The 15,595-nt window shown below is 39.7% G+C and overlaps 1 protein-coding gene across 3 annotated transcripts; it reads right to left on the bottom strand.

Moving 5' to 3' along the window:
- On the bottom strand, nucleotides 1-13,356 carry tnk1 (tyrosine kinase, non-receptor, 1). Of its 3 annotated transcripts, XM_042402133.1 has the most exons (15): nucleotides 13,264-13,356; nucleotides 13,017-13,166; nucleotides 9,931-10,112; nucleotides 8,689-8,759; nucleotides 8,383-8,574; nucleotides 6,580-6,732; nucleotides 6,189-6,466; nucleotides 5,966-6,092; nucleotides 5,637-5,783; nucleotides 5,428-5,522; nucleotides 3,933-4,175; nucleotides 2,721-2,782; nucleotides 1,741-2,222; nucleotides 1,552-1,647; nucleotides 1-509 (listed from the first exon to the last, which is right to left on the bottom strand). In XM_042402133.1, the coding sequence occupies exons 3-15, from the start codon at nucleotides 10,091-10,093 to the stop codon at nucleotides 336-338; spliced, it is 2,283 nt and encodes a 760-aa protein (XP_042258067.1). In that variant the 5' UTR covers nucleotides 10,094-10,112; nucleotides 13,017-13,166; nucleotides 13,264-13,356; the 3' UTR covers nucleotides 1-335. The 3 variants fall into 3 exon arrangements, with proteins under 3 accessions (XP_042258067.1, XP_042258065.1, XP_042258066.1); XM_042402131.1 differs by having other exon boundaries at nucleotides 13,017-13,299; XM_042402132.1 differs by having other exon boundaries at nucleotides 9,931-10,108; nucleotides 13,017-13,299.
- Nucleotides 13,357-15,595: the final 2,239 nt, after the last annotated feature.

The following is a 15,595-nucleotide window of genomic DNA, read 5'->3' as shown; positions in this document are numbered from 1 at the left end:
TCACGTATGATCATCAATTTATTCAACATAACAATCATTACTAATATGTACAAAATCATTAAGATACAAAAACATTTGCACAAAACAAACACATAATGTGAAGAGTAATATCATTAAAAATATAAAAACAGTACTCAGAAACAGTTTCGTCTTTTTCTTAATTCCTTCGTTTCGAAATATGTGTCTTTTTACATTCTTCTATCTTCATTTTCCTATTTTTTTTATCTCCCACGTGTTGTTGTGGGCAGCTTCCAGTGTCAGAGTGTGTCAGCGTGAATCAAGTCTCAAACATCCAGATATTAGGAAAGAGAGTATCAGCCCCAAAAGAAATCCTTTCACACTCGTCTCTCTGCGCTAATCTGAGGTCGATCCCTCCCTTGGCCTGGTCTGTCGTCCAGTGACCATTGGATCAGGTAACGGCTGGCTGACTGCAGGTTCCACTGGTACTTGGACAGGACCCTCAGGCAGTCCTCTTTGGAGCAGAGGCTCAGCGAGTAGAGCTGGTCCAACTAAGACACAACAAAAGAAAAGGCCTCAGAAGCAGGAAAAAAATATAAGCATTTATGGAAAATTAAACAAAAAGGGGAGACAAACAAAACTCAACATGCCACACAGCAACGCACGTTGTTTCCCTGCAGCACTCAAATGCAAAACACTTGCTGTGACATCATACAGTAGACTGGAGTACGCCCTGTAATACAACATGCTTCACTGCAGAATCATATACTGCAGTTTTTTTAAATAATAATTAAATTCACAGTTGAATTACCTTTAAAGGAGAGTTATAACGTTTTATGGTAACTGTTTCATTGATGGCTCATCAAAACATGACATGAAAAGTATCTTGACACATTGTACATTTCTTCTGTTTGCCTAATACTTTCAGTTTGATTGGTATTCTTTGGTATTAAACAATCGTACATATGACTACGAATTCAAATTTGACTTGATTTCTGTTTGAATTAGTATCTTCAAACTATAAACTTGCTCATAATAGAGTGAAAAAACACCTAGTGCTGCTTAAACTTCACGCACAAGAAAAACGCTTTTAAAGAATGGCCAGGTTTATCTGTTCGGGGGCCCTGGGGCTAATTATTATTACACCCATACAACTGCAAAATAGATTCATTTTAACTGGCCCCAGGTTTTCAGTATTTCAATTTATTTTGTGGCAATTTCATTAGACACAACTTTTTTTTTGCATTATTTGAGCACAATATAAACAAATAATACCGCAGGACCCACCATAGATGATAATGTAATGTATATGTGGTGAAAACATTCTAACAAACCTGCAATCAATCAAGGAATCAAGGATTTTTAGGGCCCTTGGGATGATTTTTGAAACTTTTTATTTTATATCTTGTCTTACTCTTGTTTTATGTAAGTCTCTTTGCTTGCCTTGTTGTTGACAGTTACTAAATAAAAACCAAATATTCATGTCTTTGCTTTATTGCATCAGATGCTCAAACCAAAAATGACCACACGCAGCAGCAGAAACAGGTAAATATGGTGTTTTTTGCCCTTTGTGTCGTCGTATCATGGTCTGACCTTAAGCTGTTGCTCGGCTCGCAGTGGGTTCCAGTCATTACGTTGAAGCGCAGCACGAACCTCTTCGATAGTCACTCCATGTACCGCCTCCATTACCTGAGCAGAGCAACAAATCTTGTATTTCAATCCAGTGGACAATGTTTTGTGCAGAAAAAAAGTATCTAAAGCAGTCAGGAATCTGTGTCATACCTGCGAGATGAGACTTTCTCTCGTGTTCGGCACATGAGGTGACTTCTCTCGGTCTCGATCTCTGATTCGTTCCCTCCCTCTGACGATTGGTTGCTCGTCCAACTGTGGGGTCGACCGCGCCACGTGGGCCATTTTAGCCAGGTTGGTGCCTCCGACACACTGTTGAGGCTGCTGTTGGGGTTGAGGTTGAAGTTGTTGCGACGGAGGGGAGAGGACCAACTGAGAAGGCCAGGAGGTGCCTGGGACCGGGTAGATCGTAGGCTTCCTCTGAGCTTTCAAGTGTTTCAGGTTGGGGGGCGGCGGTCGGGGAGGAGGGACGATACTGGCCTCGCTGAAGCGACGCGGGTCCTGCTGCATCACCACACTGCGGGCTACCATCCCTGGGGGCATGACTCTGCCCTGCTGATCCACTTTGCCCCCCCCGACTGTATGAGACCGGGGCCGGTGTCCACTCAAGACCGACTCCAGGCTCCGAGACATACCTGAAGAATCAGGGAGACGCAAAAAGTACAATTAAACATTTACCCATCGTAACAAGTGACATGAATGAGAACAAAAGGGAAAAAGCGCAGAAGTTGCACTAGAAAACACATGTTTATAGACTCGCCTGCACAATTCAGTCGTCTTGCACAGGTGATGGCAAGTGAATAATCTTATGTAAGAGTTTATGTGGGCACTGCTGAGATAGATTAATAAAATCACTAGGGGGCAGACTTAGTAAATTATCGATTCAGTGAGTGAATGAATGAATACAGGAGTTGAGTTGGATGGATAAGGTGCCTCACATTTAAAAACAGTGAAACAAACAAGTAGCTTTTAAGACATTTTAAAACAGAATCAGTGAAAAAATGAAAACATAAAAGGACAAATCACCTTTTAAAGCTGCAGCAGACACTGACATATATAGGTTATACTGTACAGTGTGTCCTGCAGCTCTCACTATGTTCTACAACTGATTTTATATTATATTTCGTTCCTACCTGCCATTTTTTGCAGATTGGAGCCCTCCTTCTCCCTGGAGGAGCCCGCCCTCCAGCTGCCACTGTACAGGTCAAAACAGTAAACACATTAGCCATGACTCACAAGCTATATTGACGGACAGCGGATCAAAGTTCAATGTTGCACTGCAATTAGCTTTGTGCAATAAAACTCAGTGACTCAGGGACCTGAGCTAAGATTATATGGTTTTCAACATAACATACGCAGAGTAAAAACCTCTTTTTTTTTTTTTTTGTTTTGTTTTGTTTTGAAGTATTCTGTAGGAACAACAAATAGACGAGAAGCTACAAAGGCTGCAAGGATATATAGGAAACAACATTTGTTATACATTTTTAGCTGCAGCCAGCAGGTAATTCGAGTTATTGTCTGTTCAAATGAACAAAATCTGTTGTGAGACACAGCCTGACTGCTGTATAACTGTCATTTTATCTAAGATGGTAAATTATAATTCCTGCATCATTTTACTGACAAGCAGGTTTTATTGCATATTTATTTGTATCTCTTTACATAACCAGACAAACATACAGTATATGACTTTGTGTCAGGATACTTTCGGTTCAGCTTCAACAGAGTTTAGAGCCCTAACGATTAGCTGATTCATCAATTTACAGAAAATTAGTCAGTATTTTGATAATTAATTCATCGTTTTAGTCATTTTTTTTAAGCAAACATGACAAATATTCTCTGTTTTCAGGTTCTCAAATAACAGTTTTTAGTTTTTTCTCTGTTTTATCTAATTGTAAACTGAAAATCTTTTGTTTTTGAGCCGTTGGTCAGATAAAACAAGACATTTTGAAGACGTCACCTTGGACTGTGGGATATTATAACGAGCATTTTTCATTATTATCTGACATCTTACAGGCCAAATGATTAATCAATGATGAAAACGTTAGTTTCAATCCTAATAGAGTCTGACAGTAGACAACTTTGAGTGCTAATAACAATAATGAGATGGTTTGTTATCCTTCAGAAGCAAAGAGCAAGAGCTTCTCTTCAGGTTTAACATTTTGCAAAATATAGAAGCAAATATACAAATTTGTGCATCAACTAAAGCCTCATATAATCATGAAGTAAGGAGAGCTATTCTTGTTTTTCACTCTGTACTTGTTTTGCTCTCTCAATTGTCTATCATTAACATACACTTATATAATGGATAACTACTGAACAAAACAGGAATGAGAAGTATCACTGACTCATCCAGGTTCTCAGGTGATCCCCAGCAGCGATCAGGGTTGATGTCTCCGTGCCCGGTGTGTTGCAGGCTGCCCTTCATGGGCGCTGAGATGTGAGTGGAGCTAGAAGTGGGGTTGGGCCCTGGGTTGCTGGACGTGGCAACGGCAGCAGCAGCGGGGAGTGACGGTGCAGTGAGGCTCGCAGGAAACAAGCCGACTGATAGAGTCCGCTGGTTCTGGCCCCTCCACTCACACAGCTCCAGGCTGCACATGGAGATGCAGAACACTTCAGTCAGTTAGAAACTGAAGACCATGCATAGTTTAAAGTAAAACTATGTAACTTATGCTGAACATGGTCCACTGTGTTAAAACATAACAATAACACAAGAAGAGGTGAGTCATAAAGTCAGTGTATTGACTCTAATGTCTATTTCACAGTAATAACCACCTTTTAAGTAAACTAACATTAGTCGCCATAAGATACTGGTCATACCAGACCAAGTAAAGCTGTAGCCGCAAAACCTGAGTATGTTGAATTGGATAAGGGAGCATTTTTTTGCTTATAAATTAAACTTTGGTAGGAAGAATGATTTTTTCTTTCAAAGTTACCGTTACTGAGTTACTGTCTCGCTTTAAATTACAGAAACTGTCTGGATACTGATGAGTTACAGGTGAGTATTCAGTAGTATTACCACAATCTATTTTGCTAATTTTTACTATTTTATCGTTTGTGAAGAGCAGAGACAGGTAAATAAGTACAAGTCATCAAATAAAAGTCAAACACGTGAACCAGCTGCATTTGCTGAGACGAGGCTGGAAGCTCCAAAAAGCTAGTAAGTGGACCTTTAAACTTTGATCATTTTGTTAGAGTTAGGATTCCCAAAGGTCAAGAAATAACTATCATATTTAAAAACTTAATATATTGCAGTTTTCTTCATTAATAAAGAACAAAAACTAAACAGGTGAGATGGAAATTTCAAGCCAGGGATGAGTCCATACCACAACCCATGCCAAAAGACTTGAGTCTGAATAAATGATGCATTGTCAAAGTCTTTAATTTCATGGATTTTAAATTAGGGTAAAGGGTTCTGATGTATACCTTAAGTCCTTTTTAATGGCATGTAAATGATTCACAGGAAATATGTATTTTATGCTGGTTTTTATGGATTTTCATGGTCACGTGTTTTCTGTTGCTTGATGCAAATCTTGGACTCCAATAACTAGATTACAAATAGATCATGGGCAATAAGAAAACTGCAAATGAGTGACACAACAATCATAATTTTGACCACATATGTGGTGGTGTAAAAAGCACCGAGAGGACAGTGTTGTAGCTGCTCCACTTGTTCAAACAAACAAAGGAAAATGTGGATCAAGGACTCCATGAGATCACGGCTGGAATGCACTTTTGAGAAGGGGCTGACTTAAATCTCCATTTCATCTAAACAAAGGCCTATTGTGTGGGTCAAAGTTTTTCCTTTATGCTTTTTGTCGCACCCTTCTTTCTCTCACCCACCCGTGGTCGATGACGGTCACAAGGTCGTTGGCCAAAAGTGCAAGTTTTCTGGGTTCAGCAAAGTCTCTTGTTGCTTGCACCTCCATTGGTTTAGCCTGTGGAGGCAGATGGAGAAGTGAGGACAAAGGATACAAACATGTACTTAGAAAACATGCATTTCTGTGGATTTCTGCACATTTTAAATGGTAAATGTTATGTATGTCGCAGACCTCTGCCACCATTGTGGTGAGCTGGGCAAAGCTGGGTCTGTCAACGGGGTTGCAGGCCCAGCACTTCCTCATGACAACATACAGCTCTTGAGGGCAATCTGGCGGCTTTTCTAAGCGTTCGCCCTCCCTTTCAACACGCCACAGAATCTGGATTGGAGAAAGTAAGTGTCAGAGATACTGAAGCGATGAGTCACGGAGTATATCTCCAAAGTAAACTGCAACAGGGTGGGGACGCACATTCCAAACATGAAACCAAATATGCTGATTGGCTTGGATAAAAACGCTGACAACATAGCGTGAATGATCAGATGCAGCTGATAAGCGTGTACCTGTCTGCCTGACAGGCCGAACCAGGGCTCCTCGCAGTAAGTGAACATCTCCCACAAGGTGACACCAAACATCCACACATCTGAGGAATGGGAGAAGGAGCCGACACGCAGACTCTCTGGAGCACACCTGGTAGATGAAACAGAGGGCAAAAGAGAATTTAAAAGGATTATTTGGTTTCTTCCTACACCTCTTCGATTTCCTCCTTTTCTCCATTGGCCTCACCATGCGAACGGGATCCTTCTGTGTGCTGACATGACGTAGTGATCGGCCTCTTGGGTCAGTCCCCTCATCAGGCCAAAGTCCCCAATCTTGACCATCTCTCTGGAAGCCAGCAGTACATTTCTCGCAGCCAGGTCCCTATGGATGTATCGCCTGGTCTCCAGGTACTCCATACCTGCTATGATCTGAGTAGCAAAGAGCCAGAGGCGCACCAGAGGGTACTCATACTGACGTGAGCGCAAGATGTCATATAGTGAGCCCATGGGGGCCAGCTCTGTTACCTAGAGGAAGGAAAAAGACATATATGTGTATTCAGGCTACTAAACAGATAATAGTGTCAATAGATCAATATATAATCCATGTTCAAACAACAAAAGACAACAAAACATCTTACCATCTTGAGGGGCTGTGTGAGCACCACACCATATAGTCGTATGATGTTTGGGTGGTCTAAAGACTGCATGGTAGTCACTTCTTGGAGAAAGTCTGTAAGTGTGTCCGTTTGCCTGGACATGCTGCTCCTTAGTGATTTGACTGCTACGGGCAGCTGAGAGGAGTAAACAAAACAGAGCTTAAATCCCAGTTCAACCCCTACAACCTAGCTCTATCTACCATTTGCATGTTCACATGTAGGGTTTGCCATGTTAAAGGCCATCTCAAACCAGTTAGTGTGGAGTGTAAGTGGTGTGGAGAGACAATAAAAACCCTCTCAAAACAAGTCTACACCTGTGCTTCCCTCTCCTTGTAGCTCTTTTTAAGCTAGCTAGTCTTTTTAGCTGCTAAATGCTCCTTAATGTAAAAAAAAACTTTAAAAATCTGTGAATGCAGGTTTATATAACTTTAAGTTGTATAAACCTGCGGAAGAAATGATGGGTAACTTAACTATCTTCATTATTTACAATTAGAGTTCACTCTGACCCTGTGTGCCCAAGCGTTTCCTCCTCTCAGGTTGCATGTTCTGTGCTGCTCTACAAGAAGTGATTGTTTTACTGTAGGCTACTCCTTAAAGTTTTTGGTGTGACTCTATCTATATATATACTATGCCAAAGGCCTCTCTGATATCAGATATTTGTTCTCAATGAACTTCATGTATTCAAGAACCATCAACTGGAGCCTGTGGAGTTTCTTCATCTTTATTCTTCATCAAAAGTGACATTGGACAGAGTATAAGGATTTCTCCATCAAAATCATGCTGCTCCTTAGTGATTTGACTGCTACAGGCAGCTGAGAGGAGTAAAGCAAACAGAGTTTCAATCCTAATTCGACCCCTACAACCTAGCTCTATCTACCATTTGCATGTTCACATGTAGGGTTTGCCATGTTAAAGACAATCTCAAACCAGTTAGTGTGGAGTGTAAGTGGTGTGGAGAGACAACAAAACCCTCTGGAAACAAGTCCACACCTGTGCTTCCCTCTCCTTGTAGCTCTTTTTAAGCTAATTAGTCTTTTTAGCTGCTAAATGGTCCTTAATGTTAACAGCAACAGTTTTGTTGGCCACTTGGGGATAACATGATAGCAAACAGTTATCTATTTACACATTTAGCAGAAACAGAGATACATTAGCATTAATTTGAAATCATGTAGGTCAAACATTTACTGTGGTTTCTAGCTCTGCTTCTGTCTTCACCAACTCCTGAGGGAAATATCTGGCTCTTTAGCTCCACTGTTTTCACCAGCTAGTTGCTAACTTTGCCTGTCTGCTGCTTGGTGTTGGGCAGGTAGTATACAGTGGATTTGTCAGAGCTTTTTTGCTGAAAACTGAAAAAGATACTGAGTGGTGAGCAGTAAGACTGAACCAGACCAGTAAAGGTTTTAGCCATAAAACCAAAACAATGGGCTAAAAGACACTAAAATGCTCCATAAAGCTGAGAGGAACTGTGCGGTGGGTAAAAATTCTCTGTGGGTTAATCGCTACGAGCAACACCTTTCACATTACACCTAGTCATCTGATTCAGTGCTAATATAAAAATATTGATTAGTGCAGCTTTAAGTTCCATCTTGCTGCTATTATTGGTCCTGCACGTACAACTACAGCTTCACTTTTTAAACACAACTTGTTCATGGTGGATTTTAAATGACAGAATGTTAAGTTGAGGTAAATAAAAAGCTGCGATCATTTCAGCAAAATTACTTTAACACTTACAAAACTTAAGAGGAGAGTAGCTTCTAATCAGATCTTGTAAACTGAAACTCTTACCACTCTCCCCGTGGGTGTGTGCCACTCTCCCCTCCTCACCACCCCAAAGGAACCAGAGCCAAGTTTCTCTCCCAGAACCAGCTCGTTGTCTTGGATCAGACAAGGGAGAGCCCGGCTGCTGCCATCCTGGCTCTGAGCCGGATTGCCTCCGCTCCACTGCTCGCCCCCATCTGGACCTCGTCCGCTTAACACCTGTGTGCATCAATAAATTAATCAAAAACTTACTGCACAAGTCTGATTACATGTGGTTCACACACAAAAGATAAGAAGTCTACAACAAAGCTGATGTAACGAGATGTTTCAGACCTTGGGAATCCATGAGCGTGGTCGTGAAGTTGTCTTGTAGCGTTTCAGAGCGTCCCATAATCTTCTTTGTGCTGGGAGAAAAAATGGATGTAAGTATACTCAACATGACATCTTTCTGATTTTAAAATCCCTGTTTTAATAAAGCCTTTACATCTACAAAAAACATGATTTTTTATAAACATTTTTATTGTAAGAAGCGAAGTAACATTAACTCAAAAATATATAAACCTTCTGTACTACATTACTACTGCCAGAATTTCTCTAAATTGTGTGAAAAAGGTCCAAGGAAAAAGCAACTTAATAAAAGCACTGAATTGATGAGCCAATTAACCGATTAGTCAATCACCAGAAATTAATTGAAAACAATATTTTTGTAACTGGTCATTTGATTTGGTCATTGATCAGTGAAAAATGACAAATATTCTCTGGTTCCAGCTTCTCAAATGTGAGGCTCCTTTTCTATTTCATAGCACTGTAAATTAAATATTTCTCAATTTTCGATTGCTGGTTCGACAAATCAAGCACTTAACAGATTCCACCTTGGGCTCTGGGAAATTGTGATGGTAATATTTCACTTTTTTCCAGACTAAATGAATAATGATAACACTGTAAAATAATCAAAAGATTCATCAATAAAAAAAATTAGCGTGTCAAAGAAAAATACTTTCATGCCTTACAAGAAAAGGGTGTGGACATCCAAAAAATATTTACTGTTGTTGGATTAAAATCAAACTCAAGGCAAAAACCTGATAAAAGATCCACACACTGCACCAATAGCTCCCAATAAATTAAACTAATTTAATCTATTATCTCTCTATGTGTGTTTATGTCTCAGTATAGTATAGTTTTTCCTGCTCTGTGATGTTTACTCTCTGTTAGGTTGAAACAAAGACAAAGTAACAACACAGTGAGAAACAAGGGAGTGATATTGAAAAGTAGCTTCTCATTTTCTTTAAATAGACGCTGTATTTCCTCATGATAGCATCGCCTGAATGACTTCAACAACAAACAAAATGAATTGATCTAATTTTGGCATATGTGTATGGTTTATGTAGGTTAATCAGGGACAAATCAAAGACAAAAACACCACTGAGAGTAAACAGAAAACCATTCTATTCTACCAGAAGTCATTTAAACCAAACATCTATTATTGAGCCACGTGGGAGATTCTTTCTATCTGCAGGTGAATGATACGTTTTGATTTGTAATCAGTGTGGATAAAAAGGAGATGATCTGGCTCACCGGGTTTGCTGATGCCTATCTGCTCCAGGTCGGCCTCCTTGACGTAGGCGAAGTGCTCGATGCGGGTGATGTTGAGGCCATCTCTGACACGCAGGTAGAACTTCTCCAACTGGACCTCGGCCAGGAGTTGGTACAGCCACTGAGTGTCCTGGTCCATCACCATGACCCAGTGATGGACCTGCCTTTGAGAGAAAAGGTCAAAGGTTATAAAATAGCGAAGGAACTTTTTGTTTGTGTCGTTTTCTCTGAAAATGCAAAAATCTGTGAATGAAATCTCTTCAAATCTTTTTGTTTGGCTTTACACCTTCCTGACAAAAGAAGAAATTGAGCTCTCAACCATGTTTTCCAGTCTGGGGAAGCAAAATGAAAACCCAAAGACACAATTACTAAATAGTCTCTATCTGACTCTAATTAAAGACCCTGTGTAACGGTTACTTTGCTCCCACTTGGGCCTTGTTAGGTTACCATGGAGACCTAACAAAGAGCCCTTGGTGTGTGATGCCAGAGGGGGATTGTTGAGCTTTTAGCCTTGTGCCAACTTTTCACAAGTTATTTGTCAGTATCCAGTAACTCAAACTGGCAACTCATTTACCGTCTACTGATTTATTGTATCCAAGTATCAACAATGACAGATTGGTACATCTTTAAACTTTTCTGCATACACTCATACCTCTAAACTGGCAACGAGCTACTTCAAAGAGATTAAAATCAGACTAGGAGAGTGGAGAAAGATGACAGAAGAGGCTGATCACAGAGAGAGGAACAGGTGGATGAGGGGGACAGGAAACAAAACCAGACATAAAAGCTCCAGTATCAGTGCTGCAGAAGGAGCTGTGACTCAATTTGAACCTTAAAGGCGACAACCCTGCAGGGGAGTCCTGGAGCAATGTGAAAAACTAAGAAACATTAGCGTGTCTGTGGCTGTCGGGGCACCAGTTCGACCGGATCCTGTTCACACAATATGTAACTACTGAAGTCATACTGCGTGTCGAAATTACTGTCAAACAGCAGAATGACTTTGCATAACCTGATACGGCTAGCATTTTCCCTTTTAATTGAATCTACATTTCCTGTAATAAGTTTATTGTTGACTCTCAATTACAACGCCCAGACCCATAAGTGTAACAACAAATGTGATGAGGTTAATGTAGTTTCCTTTAAATAAAATATTAAAATACATCAAATTCCTTCTTTTGCTGGATATAATTCAGGCTTCAAGCTTTGTGCAGCCATAAATCATGTGCTTATCAGCAAACTGAGCCCAGCAGCTCTCAGGGAAGGCCTTCGACATTCCCGTGTCAGCTACCCTGGGAAAAATTAACATCCACGCTAAACAAGCAGCACAGCTACATTGTCTTCAGCAATCAGCTTTGCTTATTCTTACAACTTTCAAAATCATGCGAGTGCAAGAGGGTACTAGCCTGGGCTTGTGTTCATTTCCAGGGACAACTCCCAATTAATTTGCACCTTACTTGAGTGAGAATAGAGTGGGCATGTATTCTCTGCAAATTCAAGGGTAGTAAACACAAGTTCTGTGATCGTTCCCTTTATGTACAGAGTGATGAATCGTTAACCTGCCAAGCTACTGAAAAATCCTCTCAGTCTGATGGCATGTGTGATCCAAGTGTGCAACTATTCACTTAGTATATAGTAATGTGACTGACCTAGCCTGACTTTAATCATACAAGCCATTATCTGCAATCTTCAAATGACCAACAGCACTGTTTACCCAGCACAGCAGCACTTCTGTTTGAGAGCTTTTGTTTACACTCGTGATCCCTGTTTCCTCTGACTAAGACCAAGAACAAATCAAGATCAACTCAACCATGGGTCATTCATCACTGACAGAACAGTTCTCATCACGTGTTATTTAGGATACGATCACACCAATCTTCTAATCCTGTTTGGCTAATGACAGTAGCAATGTCCTTTAATGTCTGTTAATATTAGTATGCTTATGTCTAGTCTATTTTAATCATTTGCAGAGGTTTTAAGGTAAAACGATCCACCAGTTCTGTAAAAAGAAACTGCAAAGATTAGAGGAATGATTGAAAAAAATGTAAATGTCATTTCTATGGCTGCAACTAGCTTATTTTTTTTCATTATTGATTAATGTGACGATTTTTTTTCCTGAATCAATAAATCGTTGGATTTGTAAAATGTCCAAAAATTACGATAAAATGCCGAAGCCCATCATGTCAAAGCCCATAATGTCTTCTTTTATCCTAACCAACAATCCACAACTCAAAGATATTTAGTTTACTATAACAGAAGACTAAATAAACCAGAAAATATTCACATTTGAGAAGCTGGAATCATATTAAGCAATTCACTGGGAATATTATAATTATAAATAACTATAAATAAAAAACAGAACCAAAAAAACATATGTATACATTAACCTTTAATTAAGAAAAAGGATTAAATATACATAAAATGCTGCCTACATAACTATCGGCGCATATCCGATGACATATATGCCGATGCTGATATATCTCTGATAAACCAATATCAGCTGATAATATCGGCTGACTGATATATCGGTTGGGCTCTAAAATAAACCAGAAACACATTTGAGAAGCTGGAATCATATTAAGCAATTATCAAATTATTTAGGGATTAATTCTCTGTTGTCATTGCTAATCATTGCAGCTCTAGTCGTGTTGGCTTCCTCTCTTGATAATGGTCTAATGACCCCTCTGGTTGATCTTGCGACCCTTGGTGGGGTCCCGACCCCCAGGTTGGAAACCACTGTATTAAATAGTTGAAGGGTGCGTCTTTGAAGAACCTTACGTGTCCAAGATCCTGTGCATTTTTTCCCGAGTGTAGACACGACAGAAATCAGTAGAGATATAATCTGGTAACTATGGAAACCATGGATGTTTACCACTAAATTGTTAGATGTTACATTATATGTTAGTAGCGTCAAAAAACACAATTTCAGGAGCGTTTTGGTAAAGTTTAACATACTACTTACATATAAATACATGCAATTTCCTGGTAAGAACTTTCTGAGATCTTATAAACTTCTCATTAGATTTTCAAGTATCATAAAACAGTGACTCAATAAGTCCTGTCACACCTACCGTTAATCAGAATGAGGCTCCGGTGTCTGACAGCTCTTTCTTAACCACACACACCCCGAGACAAATGATCCATGTTGGCACTAAAACCTCCAGCAACGTCGACGGACGGCTTCCCCACAAATCACAACTCTGCTCTGAGTCCTAAACTTCCTTTAGATATGATAGACGCAGGTTATTTCTCGGTTTATAGTTAATTTATTAGTTTCATGTCTTTGTGAGTCCGCAGCAAGCGCATTTTCTTGCCTACCTGTGTGTTTTCGGCTCGTTTCTCCGCCCACTTACAGTTCCTCGATTAACCACACCTCTTCCTGACTTTTCTCACCTGAGTGCACACAGCAGCAAAAACCTCTAGAGCAGTGGTTCTTAAAGTGGGGTCCGGGGACCCTCAGGGGACTTTGAGGGGGTTCCAGGGGATCACCAGCATAAAGGGGATTTATTTATTTTCACTATAATTCCATTAATAAGTAACACAATGACATAATTGACATAATATATGACTATTTTAGTCATGGGTTTTCTTGTAATAATAAATCTAAAGGCAAAAATCTTATCAGATGGGGGTCCGTGGTCTAATTTGTGTCAGTTTAGAGCTCCTTGACATGAAAAAATTTGAAGACCACGTGCTCTAGCTAATATGTGTACCTGTACAGGTGGTGGCTACTGCCATAAATGACTGGCACAAGACAGTAATGTTGGACTAGAATCAGCAATAATTAGATAGCAATGTGATGTAACTGGATGGTGTAAATGTGTAATTCTAATTAAAGTGTTTAGCTTTAATTTAAGTTTCTGAATTAATATTTTGTCCACCTCATTTTGGTTTGATAAATATTAGAATCACATCTCAGAATAATGCAGTACAGTCCAAAAGCACCAACTACAGCCCCCGTAATATCCATGTTCAGTGTCTTGTACGCCCATATGAGCTGGGTGCCAGAGAGGTGCGGACACTTAAATAAACAATCAGTAAAAGTCCATAAATTTGAATCAGCACAGTTTATTATGTTCATGAAGGAAACAGTTATTGTATTATAGTGCATTAACCGGGTGTGCCCAGTAATGTGGTAATTTATTATCTTGTGTTATGTTGTTTACCTGAAGTAAGACCATTCCCTGTTATACCATGAATCATGTTATTTAGTACAATTATTAGTCATAACTGAACAAAAGTCTACATTATTTCTGTTTTATGTTTGGACTCAGACGAAACTTTCCCCAAGCTATGAGTCAAATAAAGAAACTCCAATGGTTTTCTCTCTGCCCTCCATACCTGCTGTTGCGGAGCAGGTTTAACAGGATTTTTGTCTCCATGTGGCTGCTTATTTGAATGCAAACCCAGCAGCATAGTGGAGGCTGCACTTTGCACTTCCTGGTACAGTATCTCTCCCAGTCGCTCCTCCCTCCCTGCTTGCCTGGATTACTCAACACACACAATAGATTTCAGTGGAATCAAAGGACCCCGCAAACAGGAGCAGCCATGGAGATTTGTTTTTAATTCTTTCAAACACCTCTAACAAAGTTATAAGAGATTAACAGGAACAAGTTTTCAGCTCCTAATGAGGCATAAGGCTATTTTTGTCCTCTTTTTGCTCCACCCAAGAGCAAAACAGTAATGACAAACACAAGCGATGACTACATTAAAGCCCCAGAATAACTGACTTATTCGCAAGTTTCGTAAATCATCCTACGCCCAATGGACAGGTATTAAGACAACAACCTGTCATTTCCCGGGTTTGACGAGCAGTTGAGTCTCCAGGGCTGATGAGGATGTTTACACTCGTTCTGCTGTCTTAAATCTCATCTCAGCTTCACCTCGTCATTCTGAGGCTGAAGTTTCTGAGTTTCGGCTTACAGTGTGGGAAGCTCAGTGGTGGAAGAAGTATTCAGATCCTTTACTGCAGTAAAAGTACCAATACAGCGATGTAAAAATACTCCATTACAAGTAAAAGTCCTGCATGGAAAATCCTAAAAAGTACATAAGTATTATCAGCAAAATGTAGTTAAAGTATTAAAGTAAAAATACATGTTTCATCCCTCTGACTGATATATTATTATATATTATATGACATCATTAGATTATTAATACTGATGCATCAGTGTGTAAGCAGCATTTAACTGTTGAACTATTTTATATACAGTTAGTTAGTTTAGTCCAGTGGTTCCCAACCTAGGGGTCGGGCCCCTCCAAAGGGTCAGCAGATAAATCTGAGGAGTCCTGAGATGATTCATGGGAGAGGAAAGAAGAAAAAACAAAGTTATGATACACAAATCTGTTTTCAGTTTTTGGACTTTTTCTTTTGGTGACATATTGGATCATTTTAACATTTATTGAAATGAAACCATGTGAGAAGTTTAGAGGGAAAAATCACTATTTGGTGGAGCTGTTAACAACTCACAGACATCTGAAATGTGACCCCGACTACACACTGCTTTTTATAAGACATCAAAAACCAAAAATGTTGGAAACCACTGGTTTCATCTTTAACAATGTGTTATATTTTAAAAGCTTGTTATATGATCCATTGTGTCAAATCTTCATCTGAAAAGTAACTAAAGCTGTCAAATAAATGTAGTGGAGT

This window comes from Thunnus maccoyii, chromosome 22, assembly GCF_910596095.1.
Source record: "Thunnus maccoyii chromosome 22, fThuMac1.1, whole genome shotgun sequence".
NCBI lineage: Eukaryota > Metazoa > Chordata > Actinopteri > Scombriformes > Scombridae > Thunnus > Thunnus maccoyii.
Note: the sequence above shows the minus strand (reverse complement) of the source record. Positions and strands in the feature narration are given on the sequence as shown.

Bases quoted from the DNA above. Each gene is read 5' to 3' on its own strand.
- tnk1 (XM_042402133.1), bottom strand. From the start codon at position 10,093: ATGGTGATGGACCAGGACACTCAGTGGCTGTACCAACTCCTGGCCGAG. The intron at 8,760-9,930 runs GTGAGCCAGATC...TTTTTCTCCCAG, and splicing joins GATAGGCATCAGCAAACCCG to CACAAAGAAGATTATGGGAC. The intron at 5,523-5,636 runs GTCTGCGACATA...CTGCCTCCACAG, and splicing joins TCACCACAATGGTGGCAGAG to GCTAAACCAATGGAGGTGCA.